The sequence below is a fragment of the Adiantum capillus-veneris genome, chromosome 2 (genome assembly GCF_014529385.1).
Source record: "Adiantum capillus-veneris isolate H3 chromosome 2, ASM1452938v2, whole genome shotgun sequence".
NCBI lineage: Eukaryota > Viridiplantae > Streptophyta > Polypodiopsida > Polypodiales > Pteridaceae > Adiantum > Adiantum capillus-veneris.
Window position 1 is genome coordinate 7,863,642 of NC_140932.1, and position 27,239 is coordinate 7,890,880.

At 44.4% G+C, this 27,239-nt stretch overlaps 1 protein-coding gene across 6 annotated transcripts in view; it reads right to left on the reverse strand.

Annotated features, from left to right (window-relative positions):
* Positions 1 to 16,223, reverse strand: part of LOC147462334 (urea-proton symporter DUR3-like) — a 157,195-nt gene extending 140,972 nt beyond the window's left edge. For 3 of the 6 annotated variants that reach the window (XM_086483552.1, XM_086483538.1, XM_086483546.1), the window contains exon 1: positions 15,705 to 16,220. Coding sequence is in view for 3 of the 6 variants with exons in the window: in XM_086483538.1 (XP_086339664.1) it covers position 15,705 (1 nt within the window). In the remaining 3 variants the exon portion in view is untranslated. Of the gene's footprint in view, positions 1 to 15,704 lie in introns of all 6 variants that reach the window. The other 3 variants (XM_086483554.1, XM_086483539.1, XM_086483532.1) reach the window with 2 other exon arrangements.
* Positions 16,224 to 27,239: the final 11,016 nt, after the last annotated feature.

Sequence of the window (27,239 nt, forward strand, 5' to 3'; positions counted from 1 at the left end):
GCACAGCAGAGCAGAGCCCTTCTTGGGAAGTTCGTCGTCAGAGGACTTCTTCCAGGCGAGCAGCCCTGGAAGCAGTTCTTGCTGCAAAGGCTTCGTGCCAGGGTGCCTCAGTTAGGAGGCCCTTGGCAACCTTCGACCAGACGGATCTTTACAGAGTTGTGCCGAGCTGGTTTGAGCAGGAGACTGGAGGACCGCTTTGGTGTGAGTTTGCTTCGATCTTGGGGCATGGCCTAGAGCAGAGACAACCGACGTGCACGGAGGAACGCCTACGGCAACCCCTCGTCTGGAACCCCATGGTTAGCACTCAAAGAGGCCACTTGGTTGGGAGTCGGCCTCATGTTTCTTGGGGTCCCATGGCAGCAGGTCCAGCGCGCTCTCTAGGTGACTGGCTAGAGTTCACAGGTTTGTCAGAGGAGATGCAGGGTTTCCAGCTACAGGGCATGAGAGGGGTGCAGAGCATGTGTCAGGACATCTCAAAGTCAGTTCCAACTGAGTGGCTCACGCCTCTCGAGCCAGTAGCACCCCGATGGATGGGAGACTTCACACGACTGGAGGTTCTCATTTCAGTCAGGGCCTACTCAGAGACTGTCCCAGCCCTGTTCTTCGAGCTTCACGGTGGGGGACGACTACAACGAGTTGCAGTAGAAGCCCCGCAGGTAGCAGAGTGTTGTTTCCAGAGGATCCGAGTTGTGGGCATCTGTGAGAGGACTTGCGTCATAGACCCTGACCCTGCAGCTCTTGAGACTGGACACTGGAGGCTATGGGCTTGGGAGTGTTGTCCACTGGCACGAGTACAAAGGGATCCTGGTGAGTGGCTATGGAGGGACCCCTTCTCTTCTGCAAACCGCCCAGGAGTCTTCTTCTTTCAGTACACTGTTCGGCTTGGACGTCATATACTTGCAGCACACAGAGAGGCCCGCCCCGCTGCAGCACGTCATTGGCAGGAGGAGGGCCTCATAGTCGAGTTCTTGGCAGCCTTTTGGCAGAGGCTGTGGGACTCCAGACAGCCGAGGCGCGTCACTTTGTTTCAGTGGCTGGTTGCACACACAGCCACAGCAGTAGGGAGTTGGCTTATGCATAGTGGTCTCTCGGCCGCATGTGCAGCCTGTGACCAGTTGGTGGAGAGTCAGCGTCATTGTCTTTGGGACTGTCCCTCGGCCCAGCAGGTGTGGCTACGAGTTCTTAAGTTGATGCCTGCTCTCTCCACGGCTCGACAGTACACTTGGGGGGCAGCCGCCTGGTCCACACTCACGGGCCCGGCACTTCAGTTTGAGCTATCTTCCACCAGTAGGATGAAAGTGATGCAGGGGGGGCGACCTACACTCCAGCCTGCTACAGAGCTTACTCCACAGGAGTGGTGCAGTGAGAGAGAGGAGTGTTGGGAGCTCATCAGTGGCCTGACACTTTGGTTCATCTGGCGGGCCCGCTGTTTCCGCATCTTTGAGGCTCGCCGTGTGCCACCAGCAGAGACTGTTCGTGACTTTTGGCTAGAGCAGATCCATACTCTCAAAGGAGAGCTTGAGGGACTACAGGGTAGCTCCGACCGCATGCGGGAGCGCCGCGAGGCTTTCCTTCGACTCTCGCGCCCTGGGCCTTTCTACACCATAGTCCAGGGGGTGCTCAGATGGCACTACTGTCCACCTGTGTGGCTCTTCCCTCCTCCCATCTCTTGATTTAGCCTCATTGTATATATGTTGTTTTTTCATTGGGAGAGTCTCCCCATAAAGCTTCTTGTAGCCCTCTCTTGAAGAGGTGGATGTAGCCCTATGGGCAGTTTTCATTAACTAATAGAAGGATCTTTTTCTCGGAAAAAAAAAAAGGGAGAGCCTTCCGTTCTTAATGAGAGAATGCTATGATCACAAACAAAGTGAATGGACGACGTGCGTGCAAGTGTATAAGACTGAGAGATAGAGAGAGAAGAGAGATACGACACCAAAGACGTTGTAAAACCCTCCTCCGAAGGCCCCACTCTCGTCGGCGAGAGGGGTCTACTTATGATTGCACAATCTGGTACGAACTGTATGCATCAGACTAATGCAATTCTAGACTATGTCGGGATGACGACGGGGATGACGACACCGGTCTAAGGGCTGAAATCTGCAATCTTGTATCTGCTGTCCAAAAACGCTATGGGCTGAAATCTACGGCTAATCCAAAAACGCTGATTTTGGGGCTTGTTTCGGTAGGTCTTTGTTGCTGAAAATCTGCAGGTTTAGGGCTGAAAACTGAGGTTCTTAAGGATTGAAAACTGATGGTCTTTCCGGGCTGAATCTGCTACTTTCTTAGGGTTGAATTTGCTGGTTCTTCATTGCTGAAAATGCTGCATTGCTGTGGCTGAAAACGCTGCAAATCTGCAAAAACGCTAGGTTGATGTGTCTCCAAAAACGCTAGCTTGCTGGGATCAAAAAAGCTAGGTCAAGGATTTCTATGGCGATGATGCTCATACAAAACGCTAGGCTTGGGACTTGCTTGGCGATGGTTACTGATGCTGAATGTGGAAACGCTAGGGGATGCTGATGGTTCTTCTTGCTTGGAGGGGGAAACCGCCAAGGTCTTGTTGGAGAAGTTTCTTGCTGAGCTTGGCTCTTGTTGCCTCTTCTGCCAAATAGTGCTAGCTCTAGTTTGCTTATATAAAAACTTGGCAAAATTGCCCTACCTACTTTCCAACAAAAGTCACTTAAAAATAATAAGTGAAAAAGGTCAAAAATAGGTAAAACAGGCTAAATGCACTGGAAAATTCCCCTGAAGGATTCTGATGGATTCTGACGGGAATGCTTATGATCATGTTGTGTGCAACCAGAGGATATGCATCTACACTAAGTGACTGGGCATGCACGGTCTACGAATAGACTCACAAAAGTGCTAGATCACTTCTCAAATCTAGACTGACTGGACTGACTGAACCTTGATCATGTTGTAGCTTGTCCATGGACACATAGGGTTGGATGTGTCACATGACAGTATCTAAGTCTCGCGTATATTCATCCGCTTCAAAAATCTTATCTTTCGTACTTAGGAAGGGTGGAACCTTCGCAGCACCTTCAACAATCTCAAATGGCGCCTTCCCCGTCGAAGAGTGTATCGTGTTATTGTAGGCAAAGTCACCAAAGGTAAGTACTTTTCTCATTGAGTCTTTTGATTTGAGATATAAGACTTCAATAAATCTAGAACCACTAAATTAGCAATCTCAGATTGCCCGTCAATCTGCGGGTGGAACGATGACGAGAACTGCAACCGCGTGCCAATGTTCTGCCAAATTGCCTTCCAAAACAAACTCATAAATCTGGGGTCCCTGTCAGAGACAATCGTCTCAGGCATGTCATGTAATCTGAAGATTTGGGCCACAAACAGTCTCGCTAAGTGATCCGGCTTGACTGTCTTCTTTACTGGAATGAAATGAGCCTGTTTGCTAAATCGTGACCACTCTGTGTTCTCGGGAGATCAAAAATAAAATCCACTACAATACTTTTCTAGGGACGGGTGGGTATGGCCAAAGGCTGTAACAATCCATGTGCTTTATGCCTGTCAAACTTGACCTACTCGCATACTAAGCAACTGCGCACAAACTCTTCCACATCCTTCTTGAGTCTCAGCCAAAAGAAGTATCTCTCTACCCCTTTCATGGTGGTAGCAATGCCGCGGTGACCCATAAAAGGTGGACAGTGGCATTCAGTCATAACCTTTTCCCTCAACGGCTGTGTAACGCACAACATGGTTTTTCTCATCAAGTAGCCATCCCGAATGGAATATCCCGCTACTGTCTCCCCATCCCGTATCCGTGTGAAAACGTCTGCAAAATCTGTATCTGTGGCATAGTGGTCGACCATATCCTCGAAGCTCCTATGATGTATCGCAGAAATAGCCAAAACCAACGGCTTCCGAGACAAAGCATCTGCCACCACATTCTTTTGTCCCTGCACATGGACAATCTGGAAGTGAAACTGTGACAAGATGTTCACCCACCGCGTCTGCTTTTCCAGCTGCTTCTGTGACAAGAAGTAGCGCAAACTCTGATGGTCTGTGACAGTAAAATCCGCTCCAAGTAGGTAATGCCGCCACTGAGTAAGAGCATGGATAACCACCAAAAGCTCTTTCTTATAAATCTGTGTTGTCATCTCCAGCCTCGAGAACAATCGGCTCTCATAAGCAATGACATGGCCTTCTTGCATTAAGACCGCACCCAGACTACGGCCACAAGCATCACTATATACTTCAAATGACTGCTCCAAGTCCGGCAAAGTCAAAACTGGTCCCGTAGTCAATTTCTCTTTCAATGTGTGAAAGGCAATCACCTCAATCTCTTCATTCTGTGCTCGGCTCACACGGTAAGGTGGCCGGTTCAGTGGTGTGCTTCCAAGTATCAGATCAATGGTGTGGTCTTCAGGACGAGCAGGTGGTAACTCACCTTGTAGGCCCTCTCAGAAGCAATAGGCGTGAGAGTGGAGAAATCTTGGCGTTCTTTATCAAGTTTAGACATATTTGTCCTACCCTTATCGCTCGATTCTTTCATAAAGATCGAGTAAGCAAACAGACTGGATTTCATTAATTTAGAAATGGCCGAAGCCGATACAATAGGGACAGACTCGCCCTTCAGTTTAATATCAAGTACAATGGTTCTGCCCTTCTCTGTAGTCAATGTCGCTTTCCTCGCCCGATAATCAACCACGGCGTTGTTCTTGTGGTACCAGGGAATCCCTAAGAGAACATCACAACCTTCCAAAGGCATTATGAAAAAGTCCTCATGCCCCAAATACCCCTGACAATGTCGTCGTCCTTATCATTTTGTTCTTTCTGTGCCTTTTTAGGGCACTTCGCGGAGATATGTCAATGTTCCCCGCATCCTAATGAAGCAAGCTCTCTTGAGGAGTAAGCTTGGGTCGTGCATCCTTCTTCTTTGGGTTGCTCTTTCTCTTTCTACTTTCATTACCTGAAGTCTGTTCGGCTCGTTGTGCAATGACCTCATCGGTGGGGTAGGTCAGACTGCCAAAGTGAATGGCAAAGCCCCACTTCGCATGACTCATCAACTCCTGAATAGAAGCTGACTTATGTTCCAAGCAGTGATCTCGGATCTCTGTAGGTAGACTCAAGGTGAACCGCTCAATCTGTTCTCCGAACGAGATCTTCTTGAATGAAGAGGCAGGTAGAAAAGAGCTCCAGAATCTCTCGCAATAAGCATCCACTGTATCTCGCTTGGTCATCCGAAGATGGTTCCAAGCAGCTCGCATATCGCGTTCATACTCTTGAGTCAACCAAGAAGAATAAAAAGCTTCTTAAATTTCAGCCATTTAACTGGCGCAGTCTTGTTTAAAAGAAGAGTTGACCACCAAGTTCGAGCATTCCCCTTAAAATAAGAGGCAGCTCTCCGAATCTTGGAGTGCTCTGAGTAGCGTCCTCCCGCGAAAGCGATGTCAAACTGCTGTATAAAAGACAAAGCCTTCGAAGCATCTTTGTATCCTGAAAAAGTGTCAAATTTGATCGACTGTCCACCTTTCTTAAACTCTCTGACTTTCTTGCTTTTATCTTCCAAAAAGTCATACTGGTTGGCTTTATAAAAATTCTTCTTGTTCGCATTAAATTTGCCGTCATCAGAGTCTGAACTATCTGTAGACGAGTCCTCTGTAGAACTGTCACTCACTGGGTGAGATTTAGACTTCTTTGCCTTTTTCTTGCCCTTTCCAAAGCGTTGTTTCTTGCTTCGATTTTTGCCTTTCCTGTCTTCTTCGCTCGAATCTGAAGAGCTAGAAGAACTGTTAGAAGAAGAAGAAGAAGAACTTGGTACTTCTTCAAATCAAACACGCTTCTGTTTCTTTGCTTTATCAAATGTTGATTGACGACCCAACTAACCCGGGAAGTCAGTGCCTTTCTTCTGCTTTTTGCCGTGCTTTTTGGCTTTCTTCTGCCCGTCAAAAAGTTGAGCAATCCGTGCATCAACCACCTCTTCTAATTCCTTCTCTGAATATTGCTTGTGATCAGAAGGTTTCTTGAGAGCGGGTTTCGGGGGTGGTGGTGTGCCACTGCGCATGCACTTCCTAAAAAGAAGTCTCGCTCATATATTTTGCCAATTTCGGGTCCTTCGCAAAACTGAGCATCATCTTTGTTGCATCGCCGATCAATTGACGACGCTTCATCTCTCGTTGCTCCGCCTGAGTAGGCCGAGGTGGGCCATACTCTTTGCCGGAATCTTCCTTGTGATCCCTACCCACATCTCTGGATGCAGAGGGAGTCGACTGATCCTTGCGTGAAGCCATAGGTGCTGCGGAAAAAAAATTGGAGATCAGATTTCCCGTAGAAGAGAAATCGGCCATGCTCTGATACCACTGTAACAGACTTGGACACTCCAAGTCAAGAATCAATCACAACAGCACCAAATAACCACTTCAAAACAGTTCACAGTTCACAATAGATTTGCACTGGCCCGGCGGAGTTCCGTGCCTAGGATATTGGCCCCAAAGACTCGCGCCCCTTTCGGTATTTCTTTATGTGTTAATCAGTGTTCAAAGTACAAGAGAGTGGTTCGGGTTTCACTCTCAGACTCTGCGTCCAGATGCTCTGCAGAGTGTATGCCCAAACCACTTATTCAAAGTTTACAAGGGATGCCAAAAGCAGAGCCCCAAAAGCTTCAAAATCAAAAGCAAGGTTCTCTCTCTCTCTCTCACACAAGCTCTCTTGAGCTTTAGTCAATAAAAAGCAATGGAGTTCTCTCTCTCTCTCACACAAAGCGGAATAAATGTTTGAACTTTGCTCAAGATGAGTGCTCTGAACTGTGCTCAAGGTTCCTTTTGTTCTTATGGAAGGGAGAGTCTTCCGTTCTTAATGAGAGAGTGCAATGATTACAAACAAAGTGAATGGACAATGTGCGTGCAAGTGTATGAGACTAAGAGATAGAGAGAGAAGAGAGATACGACACCAAAGACATTGTAAAACCCTCCTCCGAAGGCCCCACTCTCATCGGCGAGAGTGGTCTACTAATGATTGCACAAACTGGTACAAACTGAATGCATGTGATTGATGCAAGTCTAGGCTACATCGATGACGACGACGGGGATGGTGAGACCGATCTAAGGGCTGAAATCTGCAACCTTTTATTTGCTGCCCAAAAACGCTATGGGCTGAAATCTGCTGTTGCCATAAACGCTATGGAAAACGCTGATTTTGCTGGTCTTTATGGCTGAAAATCTGCATCTACTGTAGGGCTGAAAACTGATGTTCTTTGGGCTGAATCTGCTGGTCTTTTAGGGTTGCATCTGTTGTTGCTTCATTGCTGAAAAACGCTGCATGGCTGAGGTTTTATCTGCTGAAAACGCTAGGCCAGAAGTGGGCGATCTGGGGATTTTACTAACGCTAGGGCTGAGGTTATTCTTGCAGTGACGCCTGGGATCAAAAACGCTAGGCCTCCGGTCTGCTGGCGATGAGGGAGATCTGGAAACGCCAAGTGCTGGGGGTGTATGGCGAGGATCACCTTGATGAAAAACGCCAAGGGGTCTGCTTGAGGGAATCGCCCCCAAGGGGTTCTTGCTTGAGAAGTTGCCTGTTGAGTGGTGGAGCTCCTGCTGCCTCTTCTGCCAATTAGTGCTCGTCTAGGTTTGCTTCAATACAAACTTACTCAATTTCCCCTACCTACTTTCCAACAAAAGTCGCTTAAAAATAATAAGTAAAAAATGTCAAAAATAGGCTAAATGCACTGGAAAATTCAGGATTCTAATGGATTCTGATGGGAATGCTTATGATCATGCTGTGTGCAACCAGAGGATATGCATCTACACTAAGTGTCTGGACATGCACGGTCTGCGAACAGACTCACAAATGTGCCAGATCACTTCTAAATCTAGACTGACTGGACTGACTGAACCCTTGTCGTGTTGTAGCTTGTCCACAGACACATAGGGTTGGATGTGTCACGTGACAGCTGAATTGAGAGAGAGAGAGAGAGAGAGAGAGAGAGAGAGAGAGAGAGAGAGAGAGAGAGAATCCACACGAGAAATACGGAGTCCACTCCCAGACTGCACTCGCTCCAAACCCTAGTGCCCCTTTCGGTAATTTCTTTATATTGCTTTGACAAGATACAAAATCAAGGTCTTTGCTCTACTTCTCCACAAGATAGAATGTCAAAGAGAGTGCTCTATACACATATTTAAACGCCCTCGGCCCCTCCCAAACGCAGTTACATGAAAAGCAACACTTCTAAAAGCTTCACGTCCAAAATCTAGCGCCCATTGGACTGGCGGCTGTCCCATACAATGCCATGTCAGCACTTTTGCAATTAATTTAAGGAAATACTCTGCTTTGCTAGGTTTTAGGCCTCTCGACCATGTCCTTTTTAGTTGGGAAAGGTTTTAATCCTACCCCTCTTTGGGCTTTAGGCCCCTTGCCCATCTTCTACAAGTTGTAAGGTCTTCAATAAGTGCCACGTCACCAACTTGTGACATTGGCAGTTACTCCTCGGTATTTAGAGCTTTACCTTGAGGCTCTTGGATTGGATGCGACCATTCCAAAAGTGCACGTGATTGAGTCCGATGCAATGCACGTGGCAAAAGAGAGGAGCCACTCCACTCTTATATCTGAGCACATCCTAGCCGCACAAAGAAAGGAAAGCAAAGGATAAGCTAGTCCAAAAATAGCTAGTCAGGTTCAGGAAACACCCTGCTCTTGATGCGAAGTGGATGGAAGAGGAAAAGTTGGCAAATACTCCTTATGAGCTTTACCTTGAGGCTCTTGAACTCACTGCAACCATTCCAAAAGTGCACATCGATTCAACGGGTTGAGTCTGGTGCAATGCGTGCAGCACAAGAGAGGAGATACTCCACTCTTTTGTCACAGATCAACAACAAATTGAGTAGAGTTAACCATTGTCTTTGACATTTTGGGAGTATTGATGTGTTGACAGTGTGTGATTAAATTGTTGTGCTCTTTCAATTTGAATTTTCTCCTTACAAGTAGTGGTATAATGATGGTAAGAATGACGAATTCAATGCATCGAGACCTCTGTGAGAGGTCAGTGAGGCCTGGATCTTGGATGCAATGGCTAAATGATTCATTGTGATCACAATTCATGTTTGAGATCTTAACGAAGACTAAGATGTGATGTGGTTGTTGATATTTAAGTGAAAAAGCATGCCATAGTGCCACATCGAGGGACTCGTTGTCCCTGCAAGGTATATACAGAGCTGCAACCGTGGCATCTATTTTCGCAAATATCACACTATGTACATCATAGCATTTGGTCCCACATAGCAAAAGCATTGAGAGTGAGGTAGATAATTTAGTTTCACATTATGCACGTTCCACGGCACGACATCCACCCCCTCTAAACCTGCACATCCTCCGATATGTGCCACACATAGCTTTTGCAGGTTCAGTCCTCATTTAAGTCAACATACATATCGATTTCATCATCACTTGCAGCGAAGTCCAGTGCATCATCATCTCTTCCTTCATCCTCATCCATAACATGTTCATCAGATTCTTCATTTTGACTTTCTTGTGAAACAAAGGGATCTATATCGCCTCTTCTTTTGAACAATTTAATTCTTTTCCCTGCAATGGGAATCTTCATTTTTGTACCATCCAACTCATGCAAGGTATAAGTTGCATTTCCATGTACATGCTTAACCACATAAGGGCCAAACCATCTCTTTGAAAGCTTTCTTATCGCTGAATGTTGGTTATCAAGACTATTGTCATACACCAACACCCAATCACCTTCCTCGATAGCTCTAGATCTGAGTCTGTGCCTTTTATCAAATCTGTCGTTATTCTTCAACCTTGCATCTCTTAATCGTGCTCCTGCAATCTCAATATCTTGAGGCCTTCTTTCTAATTGTTGTATGCGCAAAGCAAGAAGGCCTTCCCTACTCATTCCATCTTTCCAAGGCAATACATTCCATGTGGGAGTTACATCCTCAATTGGCATTATAGGTTTCTGACCATACATCAACTCAAAAGGCATATAACCAGTAACTGAGCTATGAGTTGTACGATCAGCCCATAAAGCATAAGGCAATAACCTAGGCCACTCTCACATTTTACCTTTGCACGCCTTAGCCAAAGCTTTAATGATAGGAGGATGTCCACGTTCTGATTTACCATTCCCTTCAGGATTGTATGCAATAGTGAGAGCGAGTTTAATGCCCAATCTAGAGAAAAAATTCCTTGCTTTGTCAGCATCCAACTCACCCCTGTCCACTGTTATTTTCCCAATACAGCCTTTAACGGCTAATTACATCATCCAAGAGGAACTTACATATCCCTTCTCTCCTTTTTGTTCTTAGAGCACGACCTTCAACTAAGTCTTCTCGTGCAAGCACTATGTATATCATTTGCCATAAGCCCAATGGGATTGTAACCAGATCTACTACCCACTTGTAGTGCATGGCCAATGGGTAAGTAGGGTGCAACCCATCATGATGACGTACATTTGAATACATTTGACAGGTTTCACAAGACTCCACAAAGTGAGATACATCTTTATACAAGACTAAGATGAAAACAGATGAATTGAAAGAGAGAGAGAGAGAGAGAGAGAGAGAGAGAGAGAGAGAGAGTCCACACGAGACACGGAGTCCACTCCCAGATTGCACTGGCTCCAAACCCTGGTGCCCCTTTTGGTATTTCTTTATATTGCTTTGACAAGGTACAAAATTAAGGTCTCTGCTCTACTTCTCCACAAGATAGAATGTCAAAGAGAGTGCTCTATACACATATTTAAACGCCCTCTGCCCCTCCCAAACGCAGTTACATGAAAATCAACACTTCTAAAAGATTCAGGTCCAAAATCTAGCGCCCATTGGGCTGGTGGCTGTTCCATACAATGCCACGTCAGCACTTCCGCAATTAATTTGAGGAAATACTCTGCTTTGATAGGTTTAAGGCCTCTCGACCACGTCCTGTTGGTTGGGCAGGGTTAGGAATTTTAATCCTACCCCCTTTGGGCTTTAGGCCCCTCGCCCATCTTCTACAAGTTGTAAGGTCTTCAATCAGTGCCACGTCACCAACTTGTGGCATTGGCAGTTACTCCTCGGTATTTAGAGCTTTACCTTGAGGCTCTTGGATTGGATGCGACCATTCCAAAAGTGCACGTGGTTGAGTCCGATGCAGTGCACGTGGCACAAGAGAGGAGCCACTCCACTCTTATATCGGAGCAGATCCTAGTGCACGAAGAAAGGAAAGCAACGGATAAGCTAGTCCAAAAATAGCTAGTCAGGTTCAGGAAACACCCTGCTCTTGATGCGAAGTGGATGGAAGAGGAAAAGTTGGCAAATACTCCTCAATACTTAAGAGCTTTACCTTGAGGCTCTTGCACTCACTGCAACCATTTCAAAAGTGCGCATCGATTCAATGGGTTGAGTCTGGTGCAATGCGTGCGGCACAAGAGGAGCTACTCCACTCTTTTGTCACTGATCAACAACAAATTGAGTAGAGTTGACCATTGTCTTTGACATTTTGGGAGTACTGATGTGTTGACAGTGTGTGATTAAATTGTTGTGCTGTTTTTGTATTTTCTCCTTACAAGTAGTGGTGATAATGATGGTAATAATGACGAATTAAGTGCATCAAGACCTCCGTGAGAGGTCAGTGAGGCTTGGATCTTGGATGCAATGGCTAAATGACTCACTGTGATTCACAGTTCATGTTTGAGATCTTAACGAAAACTAAGATGTGAATGTGATTGTTGATTGTTCAGCATTCTTTGTGCTAGTGCATGCTTTCAGAATGCATTGTCCTGTGAGTGATGGTTAAAATGCATGTTTGCATAAAGTCAGTGTCTATTAACTTTTAGTTGGTTGTTTGTTTTGCAGGCATAAATGAGGGCGATTAGTCTTCTTTTTAAGGAAAGGTATGTCACAAAGTGATGATGTAGCATGCCATGACCAGACTTGAAGAGGAGAGTGAGGGCCGAGCTAGCTGGATTGAAAGAGCAGACCCCAGATCTGAGCCGAACAGCACGTGAAATGTGGCAGAATTTATGAAGCAATTTGCGACACAAATCACTACATAATCTGCAGTGCTGATGTGGCAGTCTGTACAGACATTGCTCATGTTGTAGACAAGGAGCTTTTCGGAGCAGCTTTTGGAAGCGTTGACATTCAAGACTTTTTGGGCGCCGATTTCGGTGCAACGTACAGCAAGGCCTCGGTACCTATAAGAGAGTGCTCTGGGGAAGCCATTAGCACTTAGGAGATTTGCAGAGTGGGCTCTCCCTAGCAGTTGTGAACAATGAAGATTGAAGCAGAAATACTGCATGGGGTAGCTACCCTAGGGGCTAGTGCATCACTCCAACCCATTGTGTCTTGTCTCTAGTGTTCAATTCTCTTTCAAGTTCAAATGTTTGCTATTTGAGGCATTGCCTTGTCAGTGACTTGCCGGTTACACTAGAATGCCCTCCATCTTCCATCATTGTGCAAAATCTGTCTATGCAAAGAGTGACAATCTTGACAACCTTCTCTTTCTCAACCACATTCCTCCAACCTCTAGATTAGGTAAATGCCTCCAACTTGCGCTTCAACTTTTCAAGAAATAAACCCAAGTGTACCTGCAAAAGTGATCTTGAAACACCAACAAGAACATTGACCCCCTAGAGGAAGGAACCACATAGTCTGCATGAAAGAGTGCAAGTGGCTTCGAAGCACGATTCTAGGCCTACTTTGGAAGTGCCTCTCTGTATTGCTTGCCCAGCTGACGAGCACTTGCAAATGCTGGGCATCCCTCCACAAAAGACTTCCTAGCTGCCTTCTGCAGTTTTCATAGTTCAAGAGGCCATGCCAAAACATGGGGAAGAAGAGCAATGAGCTTAAAGAGAACCTTCTCGCTCATGTTGAATTGAAGATAGCAACCTTGCCCTTGCCAAAGAGTATCTGTACTCCCTGAGAACTTAGGCTTGCTGCAAAAAGGAGGTTGAAGGCCATGTCTCGAACATAAAGTGCCTCCATTATACTGTATTTTGGATCGATTAAAGAATAGAAGATGGATATATGGTCTGCACTAGATATGGAACCTCATGAAAATCACCGAAAGTGAGACTACCCACAGGTACACTGGAGAGAGCTCAACTTCTCCATCATCAAAGTCGTGTGTGTCATAGCACCATTATCAACAATCCAAGATCTAGAGTGACATGAAATGAGAGCCGCCTCTGTTGCAACAAGTAAGGCTTCATAACTACAATAGAAGCTGATCGCTTCTCCTTTTCTTTCCTTATTCTTCTTTCTCTTCCAATGCTCAGCCTTGTACCCTTTCTCTTGCAATAGTGGCACTCAATGTCCTTCTTCTTCTTCGCCCCAAGTCTTGCTTCTTCTTGCCTTTGCCACCATCGCCCTTAGCCAGAAATGGCATCATCCGCACCAACAACTTCTCCGGCATGATACTCAGAGTGGCCCTCGATCTGCTTGAGTTGGGGGACAATCTCGTCCTAGGTAAGGAAGTTTCCAACATTGCCTTTTATGTGTAAATGGCATTGTAGCTGTTGTCATGTGGCAGAGGATCCTACAGGCTACAGCAGCCGAGCCAAATAGGAGTCAATGTCCACCGGATCGGAGGCTAGCCCGTGTCATCACCGCATCTTCCACTGCTTATTCTAACACTCTAGCGCATACATTATGAGGCAACCCTGGTGTTTTTTTGTCTCCTTGGCAAGCCTCCTCTTGCTATAGTTTTCAAGTTGATCGCCTACTGCTTCTGCGTTTTCCTAGCCTTGGCGATCTCTCCTAGAAGCTCATACCCCCTCCACTTAGCCCATTTGAAGGCTATGTAGGAGGCGCCATCTTCCCCAGCATTGGGTTCATCATTAGCCACATAAATTTCATAAGGTAAGCTGCATTTTTGCGCATCATATCTGCATTTGTGTAGGCAAATTCTAGTCCTTGAATTCTCTAAGATAGGGTGTGCCCAGATCTTCCTTGTGGCGGCCTTATGCAGCCTACATTTTCGGTTTTCATTGGTGGATGTGATCCACCCAGAGTGCTCTATCTTCAAAAGTTTCTGAAATAGGAAGTACACCATGTGCCAATGGAAAAGACCAACAAGAACAAACTTCTAAACAACCGGAACAAACCTGCAAACACTTCAAAGACTTGAACTCGGAGATAACTTAGCACTCGAGACAAGACATAGTGAGATGGAGTTTCCCACTCAGATGCACTTGCCCCTAACATATGCGCCCGGTGTGGTACTTCTCTTTATTAACTTTGGTTGACAAGCCAATGTAAGCTCCAATCTGCAACTAATGATCTGATTAGCTCCAGACAAGACTTTATATTTTTTGGCCCTTGGCGCTTGCTTTTATTGGCGTCCCAAAAGCTCAAAAGCACGCATCATGGTCAACAAATCTAACCGGTAAGTGACCACAAGCAAGCACATTACTAGTCTAGACAACTAACTAAGGCCGCCCGCTGCCCAACTGCATCTTGTATAATCAAAGGTAATGCATGGATTCTAACTATAATATTAGATCTGTAAGGACATACAAGTCCTACAAGCAAGCTAAAATGGTGCAGACACAGAATCCCCTAGGTTTACCAAATCTATGGATTAACTCTAGGTTGTAGTAGCGTATCCACGTGCACATCAAGCTCATGTGCATGGAACATAGAGAATCTTCCCATACATGAAAGTACTCTGGTTTTTTTAATTGCTTGATCTCAAAGAACCAAGATAAGTGTAGTTCCTCTTGCAGCATAATGTGCAATTTAATGATGATGTGGATGCTTCTAGTCACATGCTGTCATTTCCAACAGCATGGCAAGAATTCATCCACGATCGCCCGTTGTGGCATTCATTGACATAGATGTTACAAAAAATTATGGCATTCTGGCTTGCCTCCTAAAGAGGACTTAATTTTATGGAGATGCCTTTTGAATATCTACTTTTGCACACAGAAGAATTGTTGCTGACACTTCCTTATCAAGCGTACCCCACTTGACTTTGAAAAATCAAGGACAATTAGATGTTTTTATACTTGATAATCGTAAAATTGTGCAATTTGACCCAAACAATAAGAAATATAATTTGTTGCATAACGAACTATCTTTATTGCACTTCAATATTATTTCCATAGATCTCAATTTAAGACATGCTTTTGGCATTTTGACATATGCCCTCGCAACCTTTCACAGTATGTACCTTAAACTACTTGGTGGTTTCAAATCTCCTTGAAGTTTCAGATGTTGCTATGGAATCACAGAGGTGGCAGAACTCCCACATCACCTTCGATAGTTATACTTTATCTATTTCTTAACAAAAGAGAGTTTCTTTGTCAAAGATGTAAGACATCTTTGTCATCTTCATGTGAGATTCGTCCTACCCATTTGGCAAGTCATACTTGACAATTGGTATCATTTCACATCGATATTGGGACTGTGATTGGGTCTTATAGTCCATTTTCAGTTTTATGAACGCTCATATGTTTCGTCAAGCTCCAAGGGATCCTTTTTACTACTTTGCCTCATCTAGGTGAGAAAGGTAGTACATTTCTATCTCCACATTGATGAGATATCTCTAGATAGATTATAGCTATTCTCGAGTTGCATCCCATCACTACACTCATATAATTGAGTTGTGGACTTTCAATATACATTACCTCTTCACGTATTAACGTACGAGAGAGAAATTGTAAAAAAATTTCTTTAGATTCTTGATGAGAAATGAATTACATAATTAGCAATATGCAGCAGCATAAGAGCTTACTAGAGAGAAGAGGCAAAAGAGCTTACTGGAGAGAAGATGGTCTGACCATTGAAAAAACTGTCCCGGTTGTCATATTGATGAAGCCCAAAAAGATTGGGTTGCCCCACGGGCATAGCTATGGGATCACAAGGGCTGCAGAGAAGAATTCTATGTCACAACAAAGAGTAGATGTCGATCTTAATGACGGTTTTTCTGTATGCAACAATTATTGGTGCAGAGAGCTTTGGAAAAGAGGCAACAAGAAAGCTCAAGTCCTTCACTGCATAGAAAGCCTCAGTATAGAAGGTTTGCCTTTGATGAGCTTGAGCAGCGACGGCAAGAAAGCTCTCCTTCACTGCATAGAAGAACGCTCCTGCAATCACTGCATGCAAAGCCTCATGATAGAAGGTTGCGCGAGCAGCGACGACGGCAAGAAAGCTCTCCTTCACTACATAGAAGAACGCTCCTGCAATCACTGCATGCGAAGCCTGCGAAGCCTCATGATAGAAGGTTGCGCAAGTAGCGACGGCAGTGAAGAACAAGAATAATCAGCAATAAGCAAAGTTCGGAGCAAAGTCCGGGAAAGCTCGAGCTGGAAAAGTAAAGTTTGATAGCTGACTGGTCGCCTAGCTTTCGGGCGAATCTTGAATCTCCTTCAAATTTACCTGTTGACCACCGGCACCATGGTAACAAAAACGTGACCACAAGTCAAGAAGAAGAGGAGAAACTTTTGACTTAAGAGACCCACTGGAATCACTTGAAGAGAGATAGCTATGAAGATAATGGCTGGATTCCATTCTTTAGGTTGGTTACTTTCTAGTTTGATTAGGTTGGGCCTGGCTTGAGCTGTGTGTGTGTGTGTGTGTGTGTGAGAGAGAGAGAGAGAGAGAGAGAGAGACTCAGCATTTGCACTTTAAATTAGGTGCAATGCTTGTTGGCCTGCTCAAAAATATCTTAAGAGAACAAGGGATTAAGAAGTGCATTCATAAGAGTTTGATCCCACGACATGAAGTATTTACTCAATGATTTTTTTTTTAATATTTTAATTTGTGAAAGCATCCTTTCAATTTAAGAACCTCATAAAGATCCATTTCATCAAATTTCTTAGTTCTTCTGTTTAATAATTTTATCTTTTTTTTCAAAGCATTAAAATATTCTTTTCTTTTAGTTTGTCAGTGGGTCTCTTTACTTTTTTGGTTTTATTTTACCGCCTTTTCATTTTATTTTGTTTAAAATGTCAGTATGCACATTTCACCTTGTTGGTAACATATAAGGCATTTATGATTATGTTTGTATAATGGACAACAAATTTTATACTAAAAAACAACAAAAATGGGATGTACTTATTTGGACCTACTCCCCATAGCTCTCGTCCCCCCTTACTTTCAGCACGCCTTCATGACTTTTCACCTTGCTTTTCAAAGACAAACGAACAATGCACTTTTTGACCACTAATAGAAGATAATGCATCCCAAATGGCCTTTAGTGTACATTAAACAATGGGCGGCCAGATGCAAGTATTTGTTGACCCTCATGGCACCACATGCATGCCACTACTCAAAGCGGCCTTGGTTTGAGCCCATCAAAATCTATTATCATGCCAAGGAACGGATACGTTTTTTAGCGTAGGTCATGATCCGTTGCACCTACCACACCAAATGAAGCAACACCAACTACCAGATACACTATGTTGATATTGTAGCCCTACTTGATCAAACTAGTCAGACATAACCATGCAAACAGGTTGTCACTCCCTCTATCCAAAGGAGGTTAAAGCTATCGAAGGTCATGAGAGAGAGAGAGAGAGAGAGAGAGAGAGGGAGGGAGGGAGAGAGCTTCTTCATTACCATATGAACAAGCTTATAGGAGCCAATCGTAGGGTATGCAATGTGGAAGATCGCAAATGATCAAGAAAATACATTGTCCAAAAAGTAGGCAATTCGTCTCAAAGAAGAGTTTTATAGTTAGGTTAACATTTAAGGAGAGGGTTCACAGCCAAGTGTCAATTTAAAAGCATATGCATCATCATGTTCAACATGGTAACCTGGATAGATTTTTTTGGATATTGAAGCACAAGTAATGGGCATTATGTTTCCACAAAAGCACTTTTCAATTCCTTAGAGTTGGATGAGTGGATTTGGGGATTCAATGTTGATTGAATTGATACAATTGCATTGTTTGCTTTTGGAGTTCACATCTTGGAGAACCCTTTATAGTGCCCTTGAGCTTCCAATGTGCATTTGGCTACCCATACTTTTCTTATTTTAGGAGCTTCTTATCAGTATTCTAATTTAGAGTGTGATTTAGCTAGAATGGTGGTTCTTTTCTCCTTCTAGTGAGCTCTCAAGACATCTTCACTTGAGCTTGAAGTAAGGAACCTTTGCATGATAATGCTCATTTTGTTGTGATGGGAATGCTTAATCCATCTTCACTTAATGGTATCCCATCTGACTTGCATTTATGTATCCGCATTCAATACCTATTTAGTATGGCCTCATGCACAATCACCAAGTTATTGTCAAAGGTGTAGCGGAAAGGGGTGAATCGAGTGATGATCTTGTCTGCAACTGTGAGAAAATCTCCTCCCAAGAGCAGGCAGCCAATGGATATAGGATCTATCATGCTAGATCTCCTCGTACACAAGCTTCTAGCACGAACCGCCCACGATACGAGCACCACAATGATCTACAAGCACAAACACCACGTGTAGGGTGTCCACACACTGAGGAGAGGAAGCACTAGAGAGAGAATGAGAGATCATGGTGCAAAAATGAGAGAGAGAGAGAGAGAGAGAGAGAGATGGTGATGGAAAAACGCTAGAGAGAGGGAGAGGCCACGCACACCAAAACGCGAGAGAGATGAAAACGCTAGAGAGAGAGAGAGAGAGAGAGAGAGAGAGAGAGAGAGTGTGTGTCCAAAACGTTGGATCTCTGCATTGAACAACATGCCTGTAGTACAAGGGGGGGTTGCATATATAGGCGATTCCCATAATTGCTCGTCTAACCTACCAAAAAACCCCACGATCCTAATAAATGGCTAAAAATGCCAATAAATACGTAAACTCACTAAAAGTGACATGACACACATTTAATAGCAGAAATGCAGAAGCCTCGAGACTTTGACCCTAGAAAACCCCAAGAACGGGGTCCCACCTCATGCCAGCCTACCAGGTGGGCAACATCATCACCTGTTAACCCTCACGCACATTCCTATCACCTACAATGGACGTCGTATTATTTATTTGGTAGAGTCAGGTACCAGGCTTGTCGGTCCAATAGGAAAAGGGTAAGAGTGATCGCTGATGAAAGGCTCACTCTAACAAGAACATTCAAGGGATTAGTTGGCTAAGCATGGGCGCCCAAGTGTGAATGGGGCGAGCTCATATAAAAGTCAACTAAACCTAAAATTCACTCATTCTCTCATTTGTGCAATTGAAGAGTGCTCTTGCTCCATCTCCATCTTCTTCTTCTTCATCTCCTTGTGTGTATGTGTATGCGTGAGAGAGAGAGAGAGAGAGAGTGTGCGATCGAGCATTGTGGCGGCACAACGGCAGTGAGGCGATTGAGCACGGAGTAGCGGCGTCTCCCTCTTCTTCGCGGCGAGGAATCCTCCACGACAGGAAGCGTAGAGCGGTGAGTGACACACCAACGCCATCTTTGAGCTTACTAGTTTAGGCTTGTTGTGTGCTTGGAGCCATTTGTGGCTCGCACACAGTGTATCGGCAAGTTCCTTGCATTGACACGTGCGACAGATGCGCACATTTTTGGTGCCGTTGTCGGGAATGCCATACACTAAGCTTGAATGGCCCTCTGTGCTTCTTTTGTGGTGCAATTTCAATTGTAGGAAAGGTAAGGAAGGAGGGTGTGTGTGTTGAGAAGAAGGATTTTGTGTTACTACTATGTATTTTTTTGTTAATGAAGTTTTGAAAGGTTACTATGTTTTCTTGTGTAAGGTGTTAGTATTAAGGTTGTTAGTTATGTGTAATGTAATGTAGAGTAAGTAGGAAGTAGATCTGTGAGAGCTAATGAAGTGTGTTAGTGTGTAACAGTAGGTGTATTAGTTGTAAATAGGTAGGTAGAGTGTATGTGTGCTCTCGCGCAGGTCACGACGACCTTATCCTTTTTAAAAATAAAAAATTTTAAAAAAAAATTTAAAGGTAGGACCGGGATCGAGAATATCTCCCAGACCCAAGTCCAAGCTCACACTCAGGCTTAGGCATCTATCGCCCTTTAAAATTACGAATTTTAGCTTCACACGTAGCTAAAAATCGACTTTTTTGAGGACCAACGGAGCTTCAGGTGATCGAACGTTGTGCTGAAAAGCACACCGCAACCCTCTGAGTGATACGCTCATTTTGAGCTATCACACACTTTAATTAAAAAATCGATCATTAAAAAACATTAAAAATGTTTTTTTTTTTTTAACGAGTGAAAACGGACTCCTAAAAAAGTTCGCGGTTAACCTTCGAAGTTATTCGCCGATGCTTGTAGGGTGCCAAAGGCACATGCATCTGCGCTCTGGTCGTGTGCTAGAGACGGAGCAACTAGAGAGAATTTCGACTTACGCGAGTTCTCAATATCCACCTACCTTAGGTTCCGGGCCCTCAGCGGGGACCCAAGGTAGTACAAACCAAGACCCGATCATAGCGGCTAGTGACTCCTCCTCTGACTACGACGTCATGGAAGGTTTCCCAATGCCTAATCCCGATAGCTCAAGCCAAGACATGCATGCCATGGACCCACGGTCCGGGCTGAGCATGCTTAGCCGCTTGAAGAAAACCTTTAGTAGAGCCACTCGCTCTGAACATGGAGCTAATGATGTAAATGAGGGAGGTAGGGAAGTAAATTCTCCATTCATGACCAACGTAGAGTATATGCCCTTAGAGAATGTGCACGTGAATACTTCATTCACTGCACCTCCTGACTCTTCAGAGTTATTCCCCTCCGAGGTCATCTTACCCGATGGTAGAAGCCTTGCCGAAGTGCAAGAGGTTGAGCGATATATCCTTGCAGCAAGGGAAAAGAAAATTGAGAGCTTACGCAAGGCAGAGCAACGAAGAGAGTTAAAAGAGAAAGCCCCTATGTCAATATCCTTGCTAAGAGAGTAATCGAGTGCTCTTGACTTAGCAACCGCTAAGGGCCAACCCCTAGAAAGCAACATTGCATCTAGCTCAAAGGACACCCCTAGCACCTCAATCCTAGATGGAGCATTCTTAAATGAGAACTGGGAGTACGAACTACAAACGGAAACTCTAACCGACCTATACACAGGTCACACCTATCACGTGGGTTGGTTAGATGTCCTACAATCCACAATGGGTGCTACTAGTGTGGAGGATCAACAACAAAGAGTTTGTGAGGTCATCCATAGGGTGATTGAGTTAGAGAGACTTGGAACAAGGGGATCAACATGCCTTCAACAGGTCTCGTGAGATTCTTGGATACAGGGAAGGTTAAACAACCGACCTTATCGCAAATGGAGACTCCCTCGGTAAGCCCGATGGATCCTCCATATGTTGTTTTGCCAGGGGTCTCGATGCAATCTAAGCCCACAAGTGATAGCTTTACCTTTCCAATTCTAGCTCATCTTCCCCTTGATGACACTACGGCTACCATGCCTACCCCAATGATGGGCATGCCAAGAAACACGCCATGGACCTCATTTGTTAGTAAAGCACCGCTACATGGTAGCTCAATGCCTGCAACAGTACCTACAAGTGTGTACCAATGGTATGCACATATGGGTCATCGCACTCATGTAGTCCCTACCCCTCCCATTGTTTCAACAACCTATGCTCCATAACCACAATACCCAAGTTCTTATTTCCATGGGACTATATCGGCTAGCATTAACATGTCACATCCGACGTCTGCTATGCCTAGGGCCACACATATGAACTTTGAGCCACCACATGGCACAACATAGTACCCAATGTAGAACCTAAGGGCTTCGTCTGCGCCAAGCCTGATGCCAATACCTACTCCACATGTAGTCTCTAGAGCACCTCCACCCACAGTGCCTGCTCACTTAAGTGACTTGGAAACATTTGCTCAAGCTATTGGTCGATCTATTGTTGAGAATATGTGTAACACGCCTGATAGAGAGCCTAGAAGTAAGGCAGTACAAATAGCCAAGGTCACACAAAAATTTAGTGGAGACGGAGATGTGAGAAAGCATATCGAAGTGTTTGAACAAATATGCGATTCTCTAGAAGAACAAGCATAAGAGTAATGCTTTAAGCCTAACCTTAAGCCCGGGGGATTCACTCTATATACAAAACGAGACGCCACCTACGAGCGGACAACTTCGATGAAACCCCTATATACGACTCATATTAGGGAATATGACCCCCCTTTCTACGCTTATACGACAATCAATGAAGAGAACTATCATACCCCTATCTTACATATAAAATTTAGGTTTGATATGATCTAACTGAGTAAAACTAGTCAAATTAGCATAGTGACTGGCAACGTACTAAGGAACCACTTCTGTTGATAGCTAGATGTATCCTCAATGTGTTTTAGTTTGACTTTGAAACTATGTGCCCGATCAGTTTGTACTCTGGCTATTTGTCCAATTTTGACCCATCCAAAGCTGGTGTAAATTAACCCTTGAACTTCTCCAAATCATCCCTTATCTCTATGACCGGCTTGATGTAAAATTTGATGTGTGACTTGATAAAAAACTTCCCCTAAATTCATTCGAGTTCTAGTGCATATTGGTGACCAATCGTTACAAGTAATCAAATCGGGTTAAGTCCCCAACCCCCATAATATGATACCCCCCTCCCTTATTTTTAAGCTTGGTAGATAAATTATTGGGAGCCTACCCCTAACTTATACGCTTATGTAACTTGTGAAAAATCCCCCCTCCCCTGCACTTACGTGGTGCAGTAAGTTTTCCATGGTGAATCCCCCGGGACCTTAAGTGGGAAGGCAGGGGATTGGTATAGAACCCTAAGGGTGGAAGAATAAACGATTTACCCTACTCTTAGGAGACTGTTCTTGAAAGAATACATACGAGAGGGAGTACTTTGGGGTGTAGCGTCTCAGCTCCAGAAAGCCCAACGAGAGGAAGGAGAGTCGGTGAGAGACTTTATTAGTCGTTTGAAGCATTTGAATTCTCATTGTAATCCAAATGAGCGCTTCAACAATAACCAATTGCTTGATAGATTCATTAGGGGGTTACGACATGAGGATATCTACAATGGCCTAGTCATTAGAGGTATCACCACTTGGGAAGCAATCACCACCAATGCGATCCAATTGGAGATAATTTAATGATTCAAGGAGAAAAAGTGTCTGTTGAGCCTAAATCTATTAGCTCACAAGCATCAGGGCATCAGCCAATGACCCTAAAGCCTATTGCTAAGGAGCCAAAGATATCTGAGATGACTTTAGCAGATCTCACCAAGGCTATTCAAGAGAGTTTTAGAGACAATCGTGCTTCGCAAAACAATCATATGTATCCAAAGGGGAGCAACAATGGTGCTCATTATGCTACGGAACACATAGTACCAGTGAATGCCCTACTTTTAGAGTAAAATTCAATAGGAACTGCAATGCCTATGGGAGGTATGGCGATCAAGCTAAGAATTGCATAGTATTTAAGCACGCGATGGCCAATAGACCAACCTTAGCATGGACAGACACACCTCGAGTTCCTGCATTGATGTCGGTCCCACCTCTTGAACAAACAGCACAACACATGGTCCCTAGGGCCCAAAATATTATTCAAACAACACCCTTACCACCTCCAGTGCTAGGACCGCAACCACCACATCCGAGAATCACTTCTTTGAATCAAGTGGATTGTGAGTCATCTATTGCTTGTTCAGAAGGCTGTGAGGAAGATATAGATCCTAATATTGCCTATGGGATGGATGTGCTTGAAGAAAGTCCACAATACTACATGGAGGACTATTGGGGACAAGTCAAACCTATCTATCAAGTAGTTGCTCTTGCTGCAAGATGTTGGAATTAGGGTTGCAGAGAAACACACACAGCTTGGAGAAGACGAAGGAAGCTCAAGGCACACAATAGAGAGTATGTTACTTAGTGTGCAATGGAAAGATAGATAGCCCTAGAGTGATGGGCGTATATACAATGCACGGGGGAAAAAACCTCCTAAAGAGGGAAAAAATGCCCCGGCGGTCCTAGTGTGTTCACACACATCACTACCACACGTATATGGTAACAAATCCCCCCTGGAGTGATGCGGTGAACGAGAGCTGGCACATGAGTAAAGGGAAGTGCCATGCCCTGAGGACAGGATCAGTCCACAAAGGGGAGTAAGCCCAAAGCTTTGCGGAAAGCTTCAAGCTTCTCACGAGACAATGCCTTTGTGAAAAGATCTGCAAGGTTGTCCTGTGTTGGCACATAAGCCAAGCTGATCTCTCCTGCTGAGAGCCTCTCCCTGACATAGTGGTAATGCACCTCAATGTGCTTTGTGCGAGCATGAAAAACTGGGTTCCTCGCAACTGCCAATGCGCTCTGACTGTCAGTGTAGATAGTGTTGGCAGTGTCCTGTCCAACACCCAAGTCAGCCATAAGGCGTCTGAGCCATACACACTCAACCGTAGCTGTGAAGACTGCCCTGTACTCAGCCTCACAACTCGAAGTGGCCACAGTAGGCTGCTTCTTGCTCAACCATGATATACATGAACTGCCAAGCATGAAACAAAAACCACTTGTGGACACTCGCGTGTCAAAACAACCAGCCCAATCTGAGTCCGAAAAAGCATGTAAGTCTGGCGGCAATGATCCCCCCTTGGGATAAAACAAGCCAAGATGTAAAGTGCCACTAAGGTAGCGGAAAATCCTCTTGACAGCCTGCCAATGCTTAGACCCTGGGCTATGCATAAATCTGCTGACCTGCGAGACTGCAAACTGAATATCTGGCCTCGTGTTGCATACATAAATGAGGCAGCCAACAGCAGTTTGGTAAAGAGTGACATCAGCAGGATCGCCAGCATCATGTAGACTCAACTTCAAACCTGTTTCCATGGGAGTGGCAATAGGTTTGCAATCCTCAAGTCCAAACTTACATAGCAATGTCTCTATGTAACTTTTCTCACACAAGGCAATACCACCATCACACTGCTTAAACTGTATACCCAAGTAATGATGCAACAGCCCCAAATCTTTCATCTTGAAAGTAGCATTCAAATCAGTCTTAAATTCAGCAATATGTCTCTCATTTGGTCCAGTGATCAGCAAATCATCTACATAAAGAACCACAATGAGAAATACATCATCCTCACGCTTTACATACAATGTGCTTTCTGTTGGACTGTTACAAAAGCCTCGTTTAACCAAATGAGTGTCAGCTTTCTCATACCAAGCACGAGGAGATTGCTTCAACCCATACAAAGCCTTCTTACATTTGCACACTTTGTCCTCTTGTCCTTTTATGACAAAACCGCGAGGCTACGTTACATAAACTTCCTCAAATATGTCACCATTCAAGAAAGCAGTAACAATGTCTGATTGATGTACATCCCAACCAAAATGAGCTGCCAATGCACATAGAAAACGCACAGTAGTCATACGACAAGTGGGAGCAAAAGTCTCTTCATAATCTATGCCTTTTTGTTGTGCATAACCCTTTGCAACAAGTCGAGCCTTATGGCGATCGATCTCACCATCCGGCTTGCGTTTCAACTTGTAAACCCACTTCGTACCAATGGCCTTTTTGCCAGGAGGCAAATCACATAAAGTCCATGTGTCATTCTCTATAAGTGCATCATATTCTGATTTCATGGCAGTAATCCAATTTTCTGAATTCTGTGCTTCATCAAAAGACAGAGGCTCCTCAACATCATGTAAACTAGACACAGCCAAAGCATAACAATCTGATGCATAAGATGCATGGCGAGAGCCTGAACGAGTACGACTAGATAAAGGTGCATCCAATTTACTGTCACGCAAAGTGTGCACCAGCCATTTTGGCATACCTCTAGCCTGCTCATTTTCAGCCCTTTCCTCATCAAGTACATCATGTACATCTGCATCAGTAATAGGCTATTTTAAAACATTTTCAGAAACCCCCATAGGCTGTACATTTGCCTCATTGGAACTTACATTCGTATTTCCACTACTGAAAAGAGGCAACAAAGTGTCATAAATGTCCTGTGAGCTTACATTACTGTCTCTAGTACATGACAGCAAGGGCTGAACAGAATCTTCCACAAACACTACATCCCGTGAAACCAGAATACGTTTTGTTTGCGGATGATACAACCTGTAACCTTTGCTTTCAGCACTATAACCAACAAAAATACATTTGACAGCCTTATCATCCAATTTTCTGCGCTGCACTTGTGGCACCAAAGCATATGCCAAACAACCAAAAACACGCTTGTGCTCAATAGAAGGCTTTATATCATGCCATGCTTCATATGGAGTTATAGACTGCAAAGCTTTCGTAGGACACCTGTTTAGTACATAAGTGGCACACATGATGGCCTCAAGCCAAAAAGAATGCGGCAAAGCTTGACTTTTGACCATACATCGTGCCATTTCCGTTAGTGACCTGTTTTTCCTCTCAGCAACACCATTTTGTTGAGGTGTATAAGGCACTGTACATTGGTGTTTTATCCCACGACTAGCCAGAAATGCATTAAATTCATGAGACATATACTCCCCCCCTCGATCGGAACGGAGGGTGCCCATAGTACATTTTGAGACATTTTCAGCCATAGCCAAAAATTGTTTGAAGCACATAAAAACTTCGGACTTCGCTTTAAGCGGAAATACCCATGCATGCCTGGAGGAATCATCAATGAAAGTCACGAAGTACAGGTAATTGCCCAAGGACAGAGTTTGCATGGGCCCACAAACATCACTATGCACAAGCTGCAACCTGCATGTGGCCCTAACTGAACCATCCTTTGGAAACTTAGAACGCTGCATTTTACCCAGAATACAGCCTTCACAAACATGTTTGACAGGTGCTTCAAGAGGCGGGAAAGAAGCAACCATATCAGATTTCTGCAAACGCAGCAAACTGGCAAAATTCAGATGACCAAAATGTGCATGCCAAAGTTTTGCATCTGAAATAGCCCTTGAATCTGCAACAGTATTTGCAAAATTTTGTCCACACTTGTCATACAAAGTGAGCTTATATAGCCCACGGCACAAAAGCCCAGATGCAACAATTTCATCACCAAAACTGAGATCATGAACTGTACATCTGTCATCCACAAATTTGACTACAAGTCCAAGTCTAGCAAGTGCGGATACAGACAAGAGATTCTTCTTGATCCCAGGTACATAAAGTGCATCAACAAGTGTGAAGGAACTGCCATTAGCAGCAGTGAGCACAATCTTTCCAACTCCCTGAACTGGATAAGAGGCGTTGTTGGCACAAGTGACTGAATTCCCATGAGGGACAGACTCGAGAGAGGTAAACAATTCACGATGTGAGGTAATGTGCTTTGTAGCACCACTGTCGAAATACCACACATGTGAATCTGCAGCAACTGACAAGCATGCATCATGGACAGCAGGATTGTAAGTGCACTCTGCGCTAAAAGCCCATTCTGCATCAACATCAGCAACACAATCTCCTTTCACAGA